The 17,515-nt window shown below is 41.3% G+C and overlaps 1 protein-coding gene and 1 long non-coding RNA gene across 25 annotated transcripts; one reads left to right on the plus strand and one right to left on the minus strand.

Moving 5' to 3' along the window:
- Nucleotides 1-981: 981 nt before the first annotated feature.
- On the minus strand, nt 982-7,234 carry LOC127300029 (uncharacterized). 24 transcript variants are annotated; one of them, XR_007850864.1, is made up of 7 exons: nt 6,710-7,232; nt 4,876-6,621; nt 3,833-4,556; nt 3,672-3,730; nt 2,740-2,892; nt 1,256-1,334; nt 982-1,162 (listed from the first exon to the last, which is right to left on the minus strand). It is a non-coding gene; the product is annotated as an uncharacterized lncRNA (long non-coding RNA). The 24 variants fall into 24 exon arrangements; XR_007850865.1 differs by having other exon boundaries at nt 1,256-1,364; XR_007850875.2 differs by lacking the exons at nt 982-1,162; nt 1,256-1,334 and having other exon boundaries at nt 2,545-2,892; nt 3,833-3,928; nt 4,032-4,119; nt 4,205-4,556; nt 6,710-7,233.
- A 1,535-nt stretch (nt 7,235-8,769) lies between these two features.
- LOC127300031 (ethanolamine-phosphate cytidylyltransferase) lies at nt 8,770-16,713 on the plus strand. The gene is made up of 9 exons (XM_051330103.2): nt 8,770-9,145; nt 9,610-9,845; nt 10,328-10,509; nt 11,172-11,243; nt 11,425-11,492; nt 11,697-11,817; nt 15,623-15,688; nt 15,774-15,896; nt 16,267-16,713. The coding sequence occupies exons 1-9, from the start codon at nt 8,814-8,816 to the stop codon at nt 16,336-16,338; spliced, it is 1,272 nt and encodes a 423-aa protein (XP_051186063.1). The 5' UTR covers nt 8,770-8,813; the 3' UTR covers nt 16,339-16,713.
- The last annotated feature ends 802 nt before the right edge of the window (nt 16,714-17,515 follow it).

A 17,515-nucleotide genomic window follows, 5' to 3' on the forward strand; every position in this document is an offset into this window, starting at 1 on the left:
CAAGTATAAATGAAGAAATACTTCTTTTCTAAATAGTCCAAACAACACTTCGATATTCATAAATATCCAGATACAACCCTGGATCTTAGCCTTCTGTGTCAAACATACAAAATGGGCTTAGCAAATCTTCAATAATGGTTAGGGTAAAAAACTCCGTCGGCAGACCGGTGGTGCGGATGCTACTCTTTTTAGGCAGCAATGATGTATCCTCATGAGCTAGAAAGTATTTATTATGAGGATGAGAGCAAGAATTAAATTCATGCATGAATTTGACTGATGTTACTATTTGTAATATTGTAAGAAAGGCATTTGAACTTGGAAGAGTATTTTAGAATACTCAAATACACGATGATGATCTTAGTTACGACAATATAATGCTATTTTGTGTACCACTTGAAACAACACTTATGCTCTCTAGCTTTGCTATTTCTGCTGACAAATGGCTGCCAAACTTTCTATGCTTGGACTATGGATAGACTCGGAAGTGAGGATGTTTGAAAGAAAAATAGGTATTGCACTGTGTCCTTTTTTCATTTTTCTTTTCTTTTTTTGTTTGTTTTGACACCTTTTGGAGTTTCTTTGTCTTCTGTGACTCTTTCTAAACATAGCCTACTTTGTATTTAGGATAACATGTGCAACTAATACAAGGAAGCTCCGTGACAATAATTGCCAACAAAGAAAAATAGAATTACAATAAAATCTTATTAATTACAAATTACACAGTCCTAACACTTTTTACACTTTTTTCTTGAAAACCCTTTGCAGAAAAGGAATGTGAACATGTCCATGCATTGCCACTGGTCATGTAATCAGTATGAATATAAATGTGTATAGAGAGATATCATATAACATATATTCGAAACAACAAAAATCTGAGAAAACTTAGTCGATAAAACATCTTACAATTAGACATCATATGCATAGAAATCAATGACCCAAAAAAATTATCTCTTGTTGACTAAGATCATGCATGGAAATCAATGACCCAAAAAATTATCTATTGTTGACTAAGATTTCACTTTGCTTGTATCCTAGAGAGGATTTCAGTATATCTTACAAGTTATATGAATAGCACACATCCGATGTGTATTTCATATTGATTGAGAGCTATACATAACGTTGTTCGAGCACAACCTCCAAGCCTGTTTATAATCTCAAACCACTGGTCACCAGGCAAAGAGAGAGTGTGATATGATCATATGTTCTCCAATCTAAATAAGAATCAGTAGAACAATGACAAAATCTTTTAGCTTACAGTCTTATTCCTCTGGACTATAGATGTCTCTCACCTCATGGCCCAAACAACAATCGGATCTCCTGATGCATGTGTCCATCTGACATGAGATATGAAAAATCACACACGTCTGAACAAAAACAATTATCAGGAATTACATAACACAATTTACACTTATATAATTTTCTGTACTGCTAACCTGTAGTCTAGCAAACAAATAGCAATTTAACACATAGTTACAGTAGGAGTAAGCCAAGTTTTATCAGTTTAAATAATTGTTATGATAGACAAAAAAATAATTAAGGAGGTCATCTAGAAGGAGGATTGTACTCTAAGCCACAACATGAGACGTGTCATGTTTATGGGGCAATGCTCAAAGTTTAAGAGCATACAATTAGAGTTAAGCTAATATATATATGAAACACATATATTGATCGACGATTGGTTAAATGTATTTCAATATACAAAGTTAACTAATTTAAACTGAAAAAACATGCCAGTAAGACCTTTGGATAACAAAAATCATCAGCATGCTTTATGTGCTTCATATATTCTCTAGGCAATATAGCCATTCTATGATCTTATAAATACGAGTACTCCCCTTATAGCATATATGGATTTTCTTAGAACGGATATAAGAATTTTGACTTCCATAGTAGTACAATACATGAATGTGTTTCTATACTTTAGTATGTATAAAATTCATAAACTTTGACATGTTCAGAAAAGTTGGGTAGACATACTTGTGTATATAGAAATATACACATGAAACCACCCATTTTATAAAGATGAAAGTACTGATGGAGAATTACAATGATTAGCTTTGAACGAGAATTACATTTTGTTTTTTTGTGGGCCCCTATTTCAACATTTTCGCTGCAAATAGAGCTACTAATTGTATATTAAATTTCAGAAGAGCTTCCTATCAGTTACGTTAACCAAAACAAATTGTGCTTTGCAATAAACAAGGAGTAGCTCAAAATTCTCTCCAAAAGAGTATCACACGGTTACATTAACCAAAACAAATTGTTGCATCCAGTGCTATAAGACAGATTTTCCAACCCCTTCAAAAGTACCCAGAGAGTGTAAAAGTATCCAGATTGTGTCTCTTTCATTCATTCATTTTACATTACTTTACCTCAAAAAGTTAAAGGACCCGGTTAGCCATAGATGAATATTTTCTGACAAGAAATAGTTGGCAGCATAAGTCCAGAACCACAAGAATAACAATGTAGGACTTTGATGTCAGTGCAGATTAGTTTTGATCATGCATCAAACACTTATGGCACATTTATGTTGAGCATCATTCATAAGAATCCATCAAAGTATCCATTCGTTAATGAAGTTGAAACTTCACAAGAAATTCTGTAGTGAATAAATAAATGGAAGGGCTAGAGAACATGGATATTTAGCAAAGCAATTTGGTACTCGTGTGATACATGATCCATTTGAAAGCTAGAGTTCTGGGAGGAATGCAAGGCATGTTCTCTAAAAAAAAAGAGCACCTGCTCAACAGAAAAATATGGAAGCTTTCTGCGTCTTCTCTGAAAATAAGGAGATCACCGGCAGTGAAAAACATCAGTAATTGTCCCAAGCATTCTGCATCTTCTTTGAAAATAATAAGAGCACTGATAGTCATACACATCAGTTGTCGTCCCCTGCTAAGTGGAATAAAATTGATCAGCTGGAGCGCCACACTAATAATATCCATTAATTTTAGTGATTTGAACCAAATTGGGAATTCAAAGCCGAAGTTACATATTTGGTTAGGATGTTTCTTCAGTTAAAGCTTTATCGCATTAATGTTTACCTATTTTGCAACTAAAAGCTAAAAAAAATTAACTCGTATTTAGGAAACTTTCGCACAAAAACACTATAACAAAATTCTATAGAATCTTAAAATAGGACTTCACAAAGGCCCAAATTTTAGGAACTGGCACAGAGACCAGGGATTAAAATAGGAAGATGATCCGTCCAAGGTGTGGTGAACTACCTTGGAGGTGACACTGTATTGTAGTATTCATTTGCACCATCGACTTAAAAAAATAGATACTCTGTGTTGAACAATAGATAAACTTACAAGAACAAAAGAAGTGTCGTAATCAATTTCTTGAAAAGGATATAGCAATTTACATTACTAATTTTTGGGGAGTCTGTTTAGTATTACTTTCCTTAGTTTTCCACACACCTTTTATATATGCTTATACCTGACGATGAGAATATCTTTGTCCTAGCTAAACTATATGGTAACAAAGGGAAAGATAAATATTAGGGAATACAAGCAGCTGCAAATAAACACTTTCTCAACAGTCAGCTCAACTTTTATGTAAACAAGATGCACTCGAGCATGCAACAACAACAAAAACAAAGGAAAGGGAAGCACATAAAGACACCATGTTAGCAGAAAGAAAGGAATGCAAGCTAAGTAGAATTATACCTGATGGACTCGAAGGCACACAAGAACTACAAAACAGAGGAACCTCAACTAACGCATCCCTGTCAGAAATCCAGGAAGACCATCAAGACTTAGTAAGCAAAGCAGGGATAGAATCAAGCAATGAACTCAAAAGAACAGGAGGACGCTGGCATGAAACTCACCACCCAAGCAACAGGGCATCCTAAGCCCACGAGATTAGCTGAGGCAGAAGGATCCCACGAAACTTGGGCTTTGGTAAACAGCTAGGAACAAGGCCACTACCCAGGTTTAGTTAAAGATCAGTAAACTGAACTAAAGAAATCAAATTCCACAAGAACCTTGTGCTATATGATGTAGAACATCTATATAAATTACAACAACCTTTTCTCCAGCTGCAGAAAAGATACTATATGGGTAAATAGTGAAACGGCCTCGTATTACCCTACATCAGTTGGATATATGAACAATGCTGAAAAATGTCAAATTATTAGACTGGGATGAAAATGAGCACATATGCCTCGCAGATAGAAACCAACCTCTAGCAAGTTTTTTACCCTTAGTGTCTGCCTTCCCGAGCTGAATCTTGAGGGATTTGTTCTCTTCTAACTGCTTTAACCAGCCATAGTTTAATCTTTGATCATTGTATTAGCCTCACTCTCCATTTAACTAATAGCCGCTACAGTAGCGGTGTGTTCCGCTAAGATGCCATCCATGGACTTGACTCCGGATAGTCATAGGGACAAGGGAACCTTGACAGGACAGTTTTGATGTTTGGAAAATAACAGTCACATAGACTTTGTGGTCTTCATAAATCATGCATTGATACTGAGCCTCTGGAAATCCAAGTTGCTTCGGCATTTCGTCGAGCATTATTCTTCTAGGGATTTTTAAAAGTTTCTGAGCATCCTGCAACATGGAAGTTTCACAGTGAAATAGTTAACAAGCCATAAAAATACTAATCACGTTGAACAAGTAAATCAGTAAGATGTCTAGCTTTCTTAAACTGACTTGTTCCATTGTGATCTGTAAATCAGTAATATGTACTGAAAGTGTTGTAGATAAGTATCAGATACCTATTATGTTCAGCGCACCTAGTAAAGGTAGGTTTCAGCAAGACAAACAACATAATATTGATCGAGCAATAAACATAGCGGTTTCTAAGCAGTGAAACTGGCTGATAATAATGCAAACTAAAACTCAAAGGTATCAGATTCCGATGTTTGACCTGCTTGTTAGTCGAGAAAGCAGAATTCACGGAGTGGACAATATCGCTGCCATCATTCATGTCGGTGGCTTGCTGCTATACAAAACAATCTCCATCATATTCAATATAGAAGTACCTAAAAAAGATGTGAAAACTGATTACCTCTGTCCATCTGATGTAACACTACTTTAGGAAGTTGTTTCAGTAAAATTGTCAAATAAGCACTGAGAGACAAAATTCAGAGTATGTATATACTGAATTTTCCTTGAATGATTTGAATAAGAACCACAAGAGGCATGCATGGCTATGTGTATGAGAGCAAATAATAAGTAAATCATGATCTATTCATTCCAGCAAATATCTCATGCGTATGGAGCACATGGCCAGCCCGCTTTATGAAAATAAATCCTTTGCAAGGTACAATTGAGCTGATGCGCCATCCTAAACATGCATTAACATCAGCGTATTAGGCAAACCTCTTTTCTGTGTCCAAATAGAAGGGTGATAACAGTAAATGGTTTATAGCATACAAGTAAATGGTTTATAGTATACAAGCAAATGATAAGAAGAGACACAGTATGCGCTGATTGTGTGAAATCCAGGCCTTCGCGTGGTGGCATTGGCTGCCAGGCTAGACCTATCGACACCAAACATGCATCCCAAATCAAACAGCCCAATCACATCTCAAGTATTTCACTTGGTGATTCACCAAAATAAAAAATGATTATCTGCACGCATAAGGCTCAGAAAAATAGCATTTAGTTAGCTGGTGAATAGTATGTTTGGTGGGTCGAACTCGAGTGAAGTATTTTAGGGGGTCTAAATTCACTATCCTGGCTAATGAATCTCCTCTCCAAGTTCGAGATGACACGTGAAACAAACCTTGGTGAATTCCACCTGTGGATAACTCCCTTTAGCAACTGCTTTGATATCAGCTAACTTCTCAATATCCAATATAGCCTTCTTTGTGATAGGTGGACTAAGAGTGGATCCTTGGAAAGCCCTTTGTGCATGCATAAGCTTGATGTTAATAAAACATATGAATTGGAGGACTAAGCTGTACTGGGACAAAGTTTATGACATGCCATGTAGCAGCCTGGTACATTATTAATATGCAGAAAGGAAGAAGTATGTTATGTTTTGTTTCAACAAAAGGAATCGATTCAAATAAATTAGACACTCGGGAAATAGTGCACACAAAGATTTCATTTCCACTGTATAAAAAAGCTAACTGAAACTAACTTCCTTAATGTGTATATTGGTATACATAAGAAGACCAAATCCATGTTGTAACCTAATATAACTTCCTATCTGGCAACTCAGAAGTGGTACATTCCAATATATATAAAAAAAAAGACATTCCAGATTACTGGACGCTGCATAAAAAGACTTATCAATGGAACACGAACAGCTATGTTATATGACAACATTAATGAGTAGCAGGTACAGAGCTCGTATACAACATGAGAATAAATCTGACTTGAATGAGTTTCAAGGTACAGTATGCCCCTTACTATATGAATGAAAGGTTGTCCAATGATATGCAAAATAATTTCAGAGTTCACAAAATGAGCAGCATGTCTCAGACTTTATTTTTGATGGCAGGGGTATGCTCAGCAGTGCTAGATCTGATCTCTCAAAGAGTTTTCGCACACATACCTGATCTTGCTTTCGCACATATTGAACTGTCCAAGAACTGCGTAGGTTTAAGCCGTTGTTGACGAGATACATGTTCTACTCCACATTAAAAATCTCCTTGACCAAAATCTAAATGGTTTTTATCAGACAGAATAATGAATCTAAGATGCATTCATACAATCTGAAGTGGGCGCACCAATCTGAGCATCACACGCACCTGCTTGAGCAATGAAGGAATGGTGATCCTCTAGCAGGTGGTCGAATGACAATAATGTTGTGTCGGCATGAGCGCTCGGGCGCGGCGCGCGTGTGACTGGCCTCTGCAGCAGCGGTGACTCCACACCTCGGCTCCCGAGGCCCCAACAAAATTGGTGCCATCTCCAGATCCAGCACAAAATGAGGGGCTAGGACACCAAACATGTGCCACGAGATCCATGGCAACAAGGGCGACGGAGGTGGCGGGAGAATCTCGTCGAGGAGCAGCACGTCGGCGAGCACCTCGTCTTGGGTCGCATGACGTACAGCGGGTGCAAGGATGCCGTGGCAGCGGCATGCGGGCTTGCGTGCCAGGCGGAGGCGATTGGAAGGGCGGCGATGTGGGTGAAGGGGAATCGTCTGAGGGCGATGTGCGTGAGAGGGGAGAGGTAGCGGGCAGGGATAGAGGGAGGAAAAGTGGCGGCGGCTCGCTCGAGCACGGGAGAGAGGGCGGACGAAGGAGGAAGGACGATGTAAAGGTAGCGCGAGATTTGTTGGGCTTGGCCCATTTGTGTGCAAGCGACGCGCGACGGGTGACGACCAAAGGGCAAGACGTATTGGCAGAATAAGGAACATTTTCCTCCTTTTTAAGTAGTGTAGATTTCTACCCTTCCCCTTGTGCCACGAGCTTCCTCAAGCTATTTTTTTCGGGCAAGCTGAGCTATGCATACCATATACCATCATGGCCCCCCTTGAGGCATGGGCCCTAGGGCGTCGTCCCACCTAGCCATGGGTTAGAGCCGGCCCTGCAACTCGTTCAGATGCATGAAGAGAGTGCAGAGAGAGAGAGAGAGAGTGAGGGTAAGATTTCTGCGAGGGTTAAGCGTTGTACATGTTGTACATAAAGAACATTGATTCCATCTAAAACGGAGAATCACGTAGCACCATTTTCACACACACACACATATTACAAATAGAGACCCAAAAAGGGCAAATTTGTAATATTTTGGTGATGGGCATATAATTTTCACCATGCTCAATGTTGGCGGCCCATTTCTGGAAGGCCTCGTTGGCATTGCAAAATTACATTAACCGTGGCTTGTCTCTCTGCCGTTTCCATAGAGGGGTGTCCTTACTAGTGCTCGCTCTCGGATACCATTAGGTCATAAGGCAAACCTTTCCAAACATGACTATACGTTCAAATCATATATTTTTTGCGAAACACAGTACAGACGTAGACTCTACGCACATACACACACACCCCTATAATCGTACGCATGCACACTCTACCCTTATGAGCACCTCTAAGAGACCGCGTTCAAGAAACTTCATCCTATGAGTTTTGAGATTGCGAAATTACCACATGCGCCTCGCTGACGACGGGAACGTCGCGCCTCCGACTGAAGAATATTCCGCCTCCAAATCCTTTGCCATACGATATTGTTGCTATGATGCATGTGATTCAGCTCCCATCCATGTGCAGCTTAAGTACCTCTTCTTGATCCCGTGATATGTGATTTTATTCGCTAGCACTTAGTTGGTATAGTTTTAAGGATTTTCAGAGTTAATGCTTATTGGTATAGTTTTGGGAATTTCCATGTACGTACCCGGAGTATATGGAAATGCAAAAGGTATCACCAACATGTACTGACTTTGACAAACGAAATTATCCTGACCAGAAGTCGTATGCACGAGGATAACTGTACGCAAACCCTTGAGTAATTAAACAAATGATCGAGGGTTTGCGTACAGTTATCGAGCTTGGCCACGTACACCCCCATGTCGAGGTCAAAGCTAGATTAAACAAAAATAAGAAGGGGCACAGCAAATATCTTTGCCTCTGTCGACAGTACACAGGTGGCTTCCAGTTCCAGGAGCAACGCAACAAGCACCCATCGTGCCGCCACGTGCACCGACCATGGTCCCTCACTCGCTCCTCCACGCCACGCCACACCACGCTGACACTGCCACGCGTGTCTCACTGACAAGCCGGTCCCGCGTAGCCAACGGCCCGGCTAGTTCCGGTGCGCGCACGCCGCAACTCTACACCGGAATCCTCACTCGTCGCCGCGGCTGCCACCACCGCCCCCGTCTCGAACCCTCCCCCCCTCGCCGCCCCCGTCTCGATGGACGCGGACGGCAGCAAGGCGAGGCTGGTGGCGGCCTGCGTGATCGGCGGGATCGTGCTGGGCGCGTCCGTGGTGGCGCTCCACGTCGCGGGCCCCGTGGCCGTCCCGGGCCTGCCCCCGCTCGACGCGCTGCGGCGCCGGTTACGCCGCCGCCGCCGCCGCCGCCCCGTGCGCGTCTACATGGACGGCTGCTTCGACATGATGCACTACGGCCACTGCAACGCGCTGCGCCAGGCGCGCGCGCTCGGGGACCAGCTCGTCGTCGGCGTAGTCAGCGACGACGAGATCACCGCTAACAAGGGCCCGCCCGTCACGCCGCTTCGCGAGAGGTCCCCGCTCCTTCCCCCCGATCCCTTTTTCATCATCTGCCCTCCTCATGTGGCGTTCCAACTCATTGACGGAATTTTGCTAGTACAAACATTTCGATCTAATTTTACACCCAGCGGGTTGATGCTAAGATGATGTCCCCGCTTTAACTATGTTAGGGCAATAGAATTAACTGCGCTGCATTCCATGAGTGGTTTGAATTGCGCAATTTGTGTTGCTTTTATGGAATTAAATTAAATGGATTTAGTTCAGTGGATAGGCTAGCTAGAAGGTTGCGACAAGTCACCAAATGTCCGAATTATACATGCAAGTGGGAGCGGCGCGGAGTGAAATCACAATGAGAGAGAGAGGGGGGGGGGGGGGAATCTTTCATGTAACTAACAGCTGTAGGTGGTATGCAGTATGCACAATAGCAACCCATAATTTCTTCTCTATTTCTAATGTTTCATTTTTCTTTGTAATGCAGAATGGTAATGGTCGGTGCCGTGAAGTGGGTGGATGATGTTATTCCAGATGCGCCATATGCCATAACCGAGGACTTCATGAAGAAGCTATTCACCGAGTACAATATAGATTACATCATCCATGGCGATGATCCATGCCTGCTCCCAGATGGCACCGACGCGTATGCCCTTGCCAAAAATGCTGGCAGGTACAAGCAGATTAAAAGAACCGAGGGTGTGTCAACAACAGACATTGTTGGTATGGGTTCTGCTTTTGTTTCTCTTCATGTTCTTTACTGTTGGGAGTTTTTATCTCATGGACTTGTATGTCAAGGGAATTTCTGGGTTCTAGTTCTGAGTGCAGTTATCTTCGACAAACAGAGCTTACAGTGATCTCCAATATTAAAACTGATTTGGAACAACAAGAAACTTCTTTTGTATAAACGTAGTACTCGCTAGATTTTCTTTCCTGGTTTCTCGTAGTGCTCCACTACCATGAAATAGTGTCATGTCATAATCTCAAGGAATAAACTGTCCCCAAGAGTCGCATGTTCCAGGCATCAGATCCATTGTAAAGTTGCTAGTATCTGATTATTATATCCATTTATTGGCCGGGATGGTATGGACCACACACTATGTTGATTTTTTGGGGAACAGATAAATTGGTCATTTGTAGTAAAGAAAATGCTTATGGGAGTGAAAAATACTTGCTCTCACTGAGACTATCTTTCTATATTGCAGGAAGAATGCTTCTTTGTGTTAGAGAGAGATCAGCTTTGGATAGGCGCAACCACTCTTCACTACAGAGGCAGTTCAGTTCTGGGCATGGTCAGAAGATTGACGATAGTGGATCTGGAAGTGCAACTAGGATATCTCATTTCCTTCCGACATCTCGGAGAATAGTTCAGTTCTCAAATAGCAGGGTATGACTTTATGGGTTCTCATGCACTATATCATGTATATCCTTGGATGAATATATTCCATGAGGCTCCACAGAATGGCTTTAGCACTTCACATCTAGTCTTGATATTAGAAACAGGTTCTAGGTGGCTGCATTTCTGTTAGTCTCTCCGAAAAGGCACTTCTTTCATGGTGACACTGTGAGACTATCTAACCTTGGTTTCTCTCGTAGTTCAAAAGAAATGCAGGTGCAAAATTTCCACTTAACAGAAGTTTATCTTTCTTGAAACATCATTTTTTGTATGTTCATGTAGTTACTAGGCATAATAGAGATATTTGTTTAGTGACAGGAGTACATAGCGCCTACCCTACTGTTTAGTTAGTTAACCCCCATTTGATTGGGGGTTAAGTGGGTCAGCAATAGATGGCTAATTTCATGGCTTACACAAGTTCTTAGGTGATGGTCACAATTTGTGACCAACCAAATCAATATCCTTAGAGTATAAGAAAACCATATGCTTGTAATCAGCTATTCATTGCACATGTATATAATGTAACCGGCTATGTTTCATTTCTGTAAAGCTCGTGATAATTGATGCTTTTCAAGTTGATAAAACTATTTTTCCTCTTCCTAAACTTGATGGTGCATTTATTTCTGTGTTGACTGTGAGCTTTCCCAATGTAGGGTCCAGGACCAGATTCTCGGATAGTTTACATAGATGGTGCATTTGATCTGTTCCATGCTGGACATGTTGAGGTAATTACAAGAATTTTTTTTATCTGTCTCAGCATTCAGACGACGCACTTTCTATATGAACATGTTGACTGTACCTTTGTCTTTCTTTCTTATTGTGAGGAAGCAATCAAACAAGCTTAACTTCCTTTTCAAAAGATGGAAATTCGGGCTTTCTACTGTATTGATAGTTTCTTCTATGTAGATATTGCGACTTGCTCGAGAGCTTGGTGATTTCTTGCTTGTGGGTATCCACACAGATCAGACCATAAGGTAATATATAATGGTTGCTTCTTCAAATCTTTTACAAATTAAAATATTGTATTATTTACTGTCAGGGCCTCCCCTACAGTTTTTATACAGATTATTCAGCTTTCCAATTTACAATGTCCATTGGCGTTGAAACATAGCATCTCTACTCGATTCTTTGAACATAACATTCACTTTGTATTAACTTTTGGTGCTTATTATATTTAGTTCTACACGAGGACCACATCGCCCAATCATGAATCTCCATGAGCGAAGTTTAAGTGTCCTAGCCTGCCGTTATGTTGATGAAGTAATCATTGGTGCTCCATGGGACATTTCAAAAGACATGGTGAGTTCCCTTCTCTACTCTAAACCATGACATTATCTACAACTACAACAAGAACATCAAAGCCTTTTTCCCAAGCAAGTTGGGGTAGGCTAAACCATGACATTATCTAACTGTAGTACAAATGCTCGATGGTGCTGTTGGTCCTATTTCCTTGAAAGTTACACGTAAGACTACTCATTGAGTGCTCACAGCTTGCTAAGGTTAAGAAACATGTATCCTAGCACGTCAAGCCGCCTTTGTCGGGCTCGACCAGTCGCCCTGGTCTGCAGCCTCACCTTAGCTGGGCTCTGCCTCAGCCATTGTTCGTGGCCTGCACAATGTCATTGGGTTTGCTGCTGCATCTGGTTGTGCTATATTGTGATAGATCAGATGATTTGCGTTGAATTATTTATTTGTTAGATATGTTTTTCTTCCGAAATTAAATCTGTATAGCTCCCTTCGGGAGGTAAAAATTTAGAAGGGGAGGTGGAGGGGTGAATAAACCACTGCCACAATTATAGCCGCCGCCAACTCCACTATTTGTAGCAGTGATGATACAATCGTACACACATTGCATGGAGGATGACTCTTATCCTACGCCAATAAAAAGCCTAATTTTACATCAAGTATTTAATTTAAATAGAAATAAGAAATACAGGACGATTTGGGCTAGTACATGATTTTTTTTTTAGAGGAAAGGCCCGACGGCCCTGCTTTTTTATGAAAGCATAAACAGCCAGTTTTGCTGGGGTGCACCAGCTTACACAACGAAAAGGATTCTGAAGATCTGGGAATACCAGCTAAACAAAAAAGAAGCAAACAAACTCGAGCTAGCTATTACAGACAGTGAAACCCAGACCCACACAAAGGGAAAAGATAGCTAGTCACAAGCTAGGACAACACTAACAGGAAAATAACAGAGACCAAGTAATCAGCCAATCCCTCGCCTTGGACCCGATATTGTCTGCATCTTACTCGCCACCAGTAGCAAGTTCTCAACCAGGCATCTCCATCTCCTCTCACGCTTTCCTGGCAACATGCAAGTCCACTGAGACAGCAAATAAATGGGTTTGAACAGAATATTAATTGGAGAGCTTATAATCTTTTTGTTGAAAACTGCATCATTACGAGTTAGCCAAATGGACCAAGAGAGGGCTCCAAATATTGCCCAACCAATAGAGTTGGAGCTCTCCCCAGGTTTGCACATTGTGATTGACAGGAAATCATCAAACGATTCAGAACTCCTACTCCAACCTAACGCCTCTGTAACACAGCACCATTGAAACTTGACACGGGGCATTGGAAAATTATGTGATCTGCCGACTGCAGTTCACCACAGTAGGTGCAGCCCAGCTCCCCAGGACACCCTTTTGTTTTGATATCAGCAGTCACTTAAATCCTTCCGTGAAAGCACACACAACAGATTTTTTTACTTTCATCGGCAGCGTTGATTTCCACATATCTATTATCTAACATCCTTATATCTTTTACCCCTGAATCAAGCAACTTGAATACAGGGATTTTGCTGAATAATTTTGATCTCTTGTAAGTAACCAGTACCCAACATCATCAGCCTCCAAAAGCTCAAAATTAGTGAAAAGCAGCCCTAGGTCTCGCCACTCCGCTGATTCCCTGGGACCAAAAGATCTACACAATGAAAGTAGAAGGCCACCATGCCTAACCACTTTAGCCACCGATGCTTCTTTTTGGTCACAACAGCTGAAGATGTCCAGGAAAAGAACACTAAAAGGAACCTGTTCAAACCAAACATCAAATCAGAACCATGCTTTATGCCCATTGCCAACATGGTAAGCCAGGCCTCGACGAACCCAGTGCTTAATGGAGTGGAGGCCTTTCCAAAACTTAGAAGCACCAGCTGCATTAGTTTGGAAGAAGCTACCATTCATCATATATTTATGTCTCAAAATCAGACAACTCGGACTTTGATCGCCTTTTTCGAGCCTCATAATCCGTTTGGCCAACAGAGAGATATTTTTTCGCGTCTCTACAAAACCCATTCCTCCAAACTCTTTTGGTCGACACATGGCGAGCCACCTCATCATGTGATACTTATTCTGGTCGCCCACCTTGTCCCGATAAAAATTGGCCGGCATATCCATTTTGTAATGAGTTCTCTCGGACAACAAATAAATCCCCATGACATACGTCGAGATATTGTAAGACAAGAATCAATAACCATTTTTTCTGCCACCAGTCGACACCGGTTGCCATGTAGCAAGATTCTTCTGAATCTTTGCAGGAAGGAAATCAAAATCAGACGCAAGTAATTTCTTGTTGGATATTGGGGTACCCAAGTATTTCATTGGGAAGGACCCCAGGTTGCATTGAACATATCAGCAACTCTATTCTGCTCTTCATAATCAACCCCAAATACAAAAATCTCTCTTTTCTGAAAGTTGATTTTCAAACCCGACATGGCCTCGTAGCAATATAGCAGAAATTTCATATTGGTAATCGAGTCATTCGACAAATCAAGGAAGAGGACTGTATCTTCTGCGTACTGCAGATGGGTAATGCCAGCATCAACCAGATGCGGTACCAAACCACTCAAGTGACCAGCATTCTTAGCAGCAGAGATTATTGCACCTAGAGCATCGCCAATTTTTATGTCAAACAATATTGGAGATAGAGGATCGCCCTGCCGAAGCCCCCAGAAGCTTCTAAAATAATCTCCATTTTCACCATTGAAGTTGATACAAACTTTACCAGTCTCCACTGCAAGACTGATCCAGTTGACCCATTGCTCACAGAAGGCTTTGTTTTGGAGAGTTTGTTTCAAGGACCACTGCACCTTGTCGTAAGCCTTCTCAAAATCCAACTTCAGAATTATCCCTTTTGATTTAGTTCTCCGAATTTAATGGATAACCTCATGAAGGACCACTACTCCTTCCTGAATGAGACGACCCGAGATAAAAGCTATTTGAAAGGGATGAACAACTTTATCCGCAACCCAGGTGAGACGATTTGCCAACACTGCAGTGATTATCTTGAAAATGACATTGAGAAGACAAATTGGTCTGTATTGGTGAATCACGTTAGCATCTTTGATTTCTGGGATCTGTATGATTACCCCATAATTCAACCTGCCCAAATCTAGTCTCCCAGCATGCATATCGTCAAGCATTTCTTTAACTAGGATCTTCACTTTGTCCCAGAATCCTTTATAAAATTGAACTTGGAAACCATCAGGGCCGGGGGCAGTGTTGGTATTCATTGTTTTAGTAGCACTATCCACCTCCATTGAAAAAGCTTTTGTCAATGCCACGCAATCATCAGTATTTACTCTCCCGATTGCTTGCCAAGACCTAGGATGCATCCGAACTGGTGACTCAGGTTCTTTACTGAAGACGGTTTTGTAGTATTCTGTTATGTCTTTTTAATTGATCATTCTCTTCAATCATGATGCCATCATCTTCCAACGACAGAATTGCTGTCTTCCTTTTTCTGCCATTGGCAAGCGAGTAGAAGTAGGCAGTGTTGTTGTCCCTTTCGAGTACCTCCCCACCTCTCCTTCTCCAGCTTGTACATGAATATATGCAGATGAAATGAGGTTTACTTCCATAGCGTAACCTTTTCTTTGCAAAACAATCACAGCACAGTCAGATTCAGTAAACATTTACTCTTTGTTGGTTTAGTTAAATTTTTTAGTTTTCGATGTCACCTAGATTTGAGGTTAGCTAAACTGGGCCAAGCTAGATTTGAACCAGATCGTTTAAAAATCATGAGGTGCAGTTTTAGTTATGACTATCAGGATTCATGTGTGAGGTTTATGTCAGGAGTTCTCTAACCTCGTTCTTCTCTGCAGATTACAACATTCAATATTTCATTAGTCGTTCAAGGAACCATTGCGGAGAACATGGATTTTGCGAAGGTAATTAAGTTGCACTTCCCTTAAAATATTCAAATGTTGAACATAAACATTCATTATTTACTATGGCCACTCTTGCACTTATCAGGATGAATCACATCCGTATGCTGTCCCAATGGAGATGGGCATTTACCGTAGACTGGAGAGCCCTTTGGATATCACTACTAGTACTATTATAAGGAGGATAGTTTCTAACCATGAAGCCTACCAGGTAAATACTGTAGTGTTGGGTTAGATTTCTGGGTTGAGTTTGGTCCTTGGTATGCATTATTGCACTACATATTCTCGTTGCATAAACGTGATTTTACTTCTGTTTTCTTGTCAATAATGTGCTCACATGATTTGTTTTATACTGATGATATGATAGTGAATTAGTGTTCTGGTGAAGCCTTCTCCTGTGTGCAGTTTTGTAGTTATGTACATTAAATATTTGTCTGTCCTGGGACCAGTATTTTTTGCTATGTCTTACTCTGAGTGACATGTTCTTTAGTGTGGGGCTGATGTGGTTCCCATTTATGCTGGTCGGTCCATTGATCTGATGCGGTTTTAATCAAATTTTGTCTGGTGTTTGCTTTGCGCAGAAGCGGAACGAAAAGAAGGAAGCCAGCGAGAAGAAGTATTACGAGGGTAAAAACTTCGTGAATGGAGAGTAACTTGCGAACATACCTTTTGAGAAACTAATACTCTGTCACAAGTGCAACCACGGGTTTGCTCTTTCATTGTTATATCTCTCATGTTGATGCTATAGCTTAGGTAGCTCTAGACGCAACCTCGACTGGTGAGATCCAGTAGCAGGCGGTGGTAGTGAATTAGGAGATGATGCTGTTGTGGGAAGGCATTTCCTGCGCACGCTTCCAGTGTCGTCCCTATCCTCCCTGTTTATGGGCCTAAGCTGCTGCTGTTACCAGTTTTAGTTGTGACCTATATGTTTTTCAGAGCTGTTGTACAGTATGCATGCTAGGTTAGATTATGCTTTATGTATGCCTCCCGATATATGTGGGCGTGGTATGGGAGTCCTTTTTAGCGTATATTTGGTGAGTCCTGTTCTGATTTTGAGCTGAAAGATGGACTAACTGATATGGTACGTGTTGGTCGGTGATAGCAACTGGGTCTGATGGTACACCTGGATGGATGGCTCCAGCGTCGGTTGGTGGCACATCCTCATCTGACGGTATTATGATATTGATATGGATATGTAAATAACTGAATCTTGACAAAATGGTCGCTAGCACAAACACTGGAATGCTGCCAAGTAGTTGCGCTTTGCTGGTTCAGCCTGGTACACGTTCATCGATCGCCACGGATGAAAGGGATGTGCTACCTGTGATCTCCAAACAGCACATATGGGCATGCTCTCTTGTAAGCAACATGCACTGTTTCCAGCAAAGCGCAAACCCGCCCCAGCTCTGTCTTGGCTCTGAATTGGATCTGGATATCTGTTGAGTAGTTTTCTGGGTGGTTATGAACAAACTTGAGTCGATGAACTTGTCTGTTCTGTCTGGGGAATAACTTCACATTTCCTTCTCGGAAGAAATGCAAACATGTTATATTTAAAATGGAGTAGTACTATATTTGGTGTAAGATTTGTGTGCCTCATTTGCATGAATCCTGGATTTGTGTCTGAATAATGGAGGGGGTAGAACTAGGAAGAAACTGACAGGCAAGCAGTAAGGTTGTGGGACAAGCTCAAGATCTTGCTGCCTCAAAACCCAGCGACCATCCGTGACAGAGACTCCCCCAGAGCTGGAGAGATGGATGGTCACTTGCACATATTTCGTTTCATCATGGGACCCTAAAAAAGGAATCCTCAGTCACTCCGGTTTTATGTCT

The sequence above is a fragment of the Lolium perenne genome, chromosome 5 (assembly GCF_019359855.2).
Source record: "Lolium perenne isolate Kyuss_39 chromosome 5, Kyuss_2.0, whole genome shotgun sequence".
Lineage (NCBI taxonomy): Eukaryota > Viridiplantae > Streptophyta > Magnoliopsida > Poales > Poaceae > Lolium > Lolium perenne.

Bases quoted from the DNA above. Each gene is read 5' to 3' on its own strand.
- LOC127300031 (XM_051330103.2), top strand. From the start codon at position 8,814: ATGGACGCGGACGGCAGCAAGGCGAGGCTGGTGGCGGCCTGCGTGATC. The intron at 11,818-15,622 runs GTGAGTTCCCTT...TCTTCTCTGCAG, and splicing joins GGGACATTTCAAAAGACATG to ATTACAACATTCAATATTTC. The intron at 15,897-16,266 runs GTAAATACTGTA...TGCTTTGCGCAG, and splicing joins CTAACCATGAAGCCTACCAG to AAGCGGAACGAAAAGAAGGA.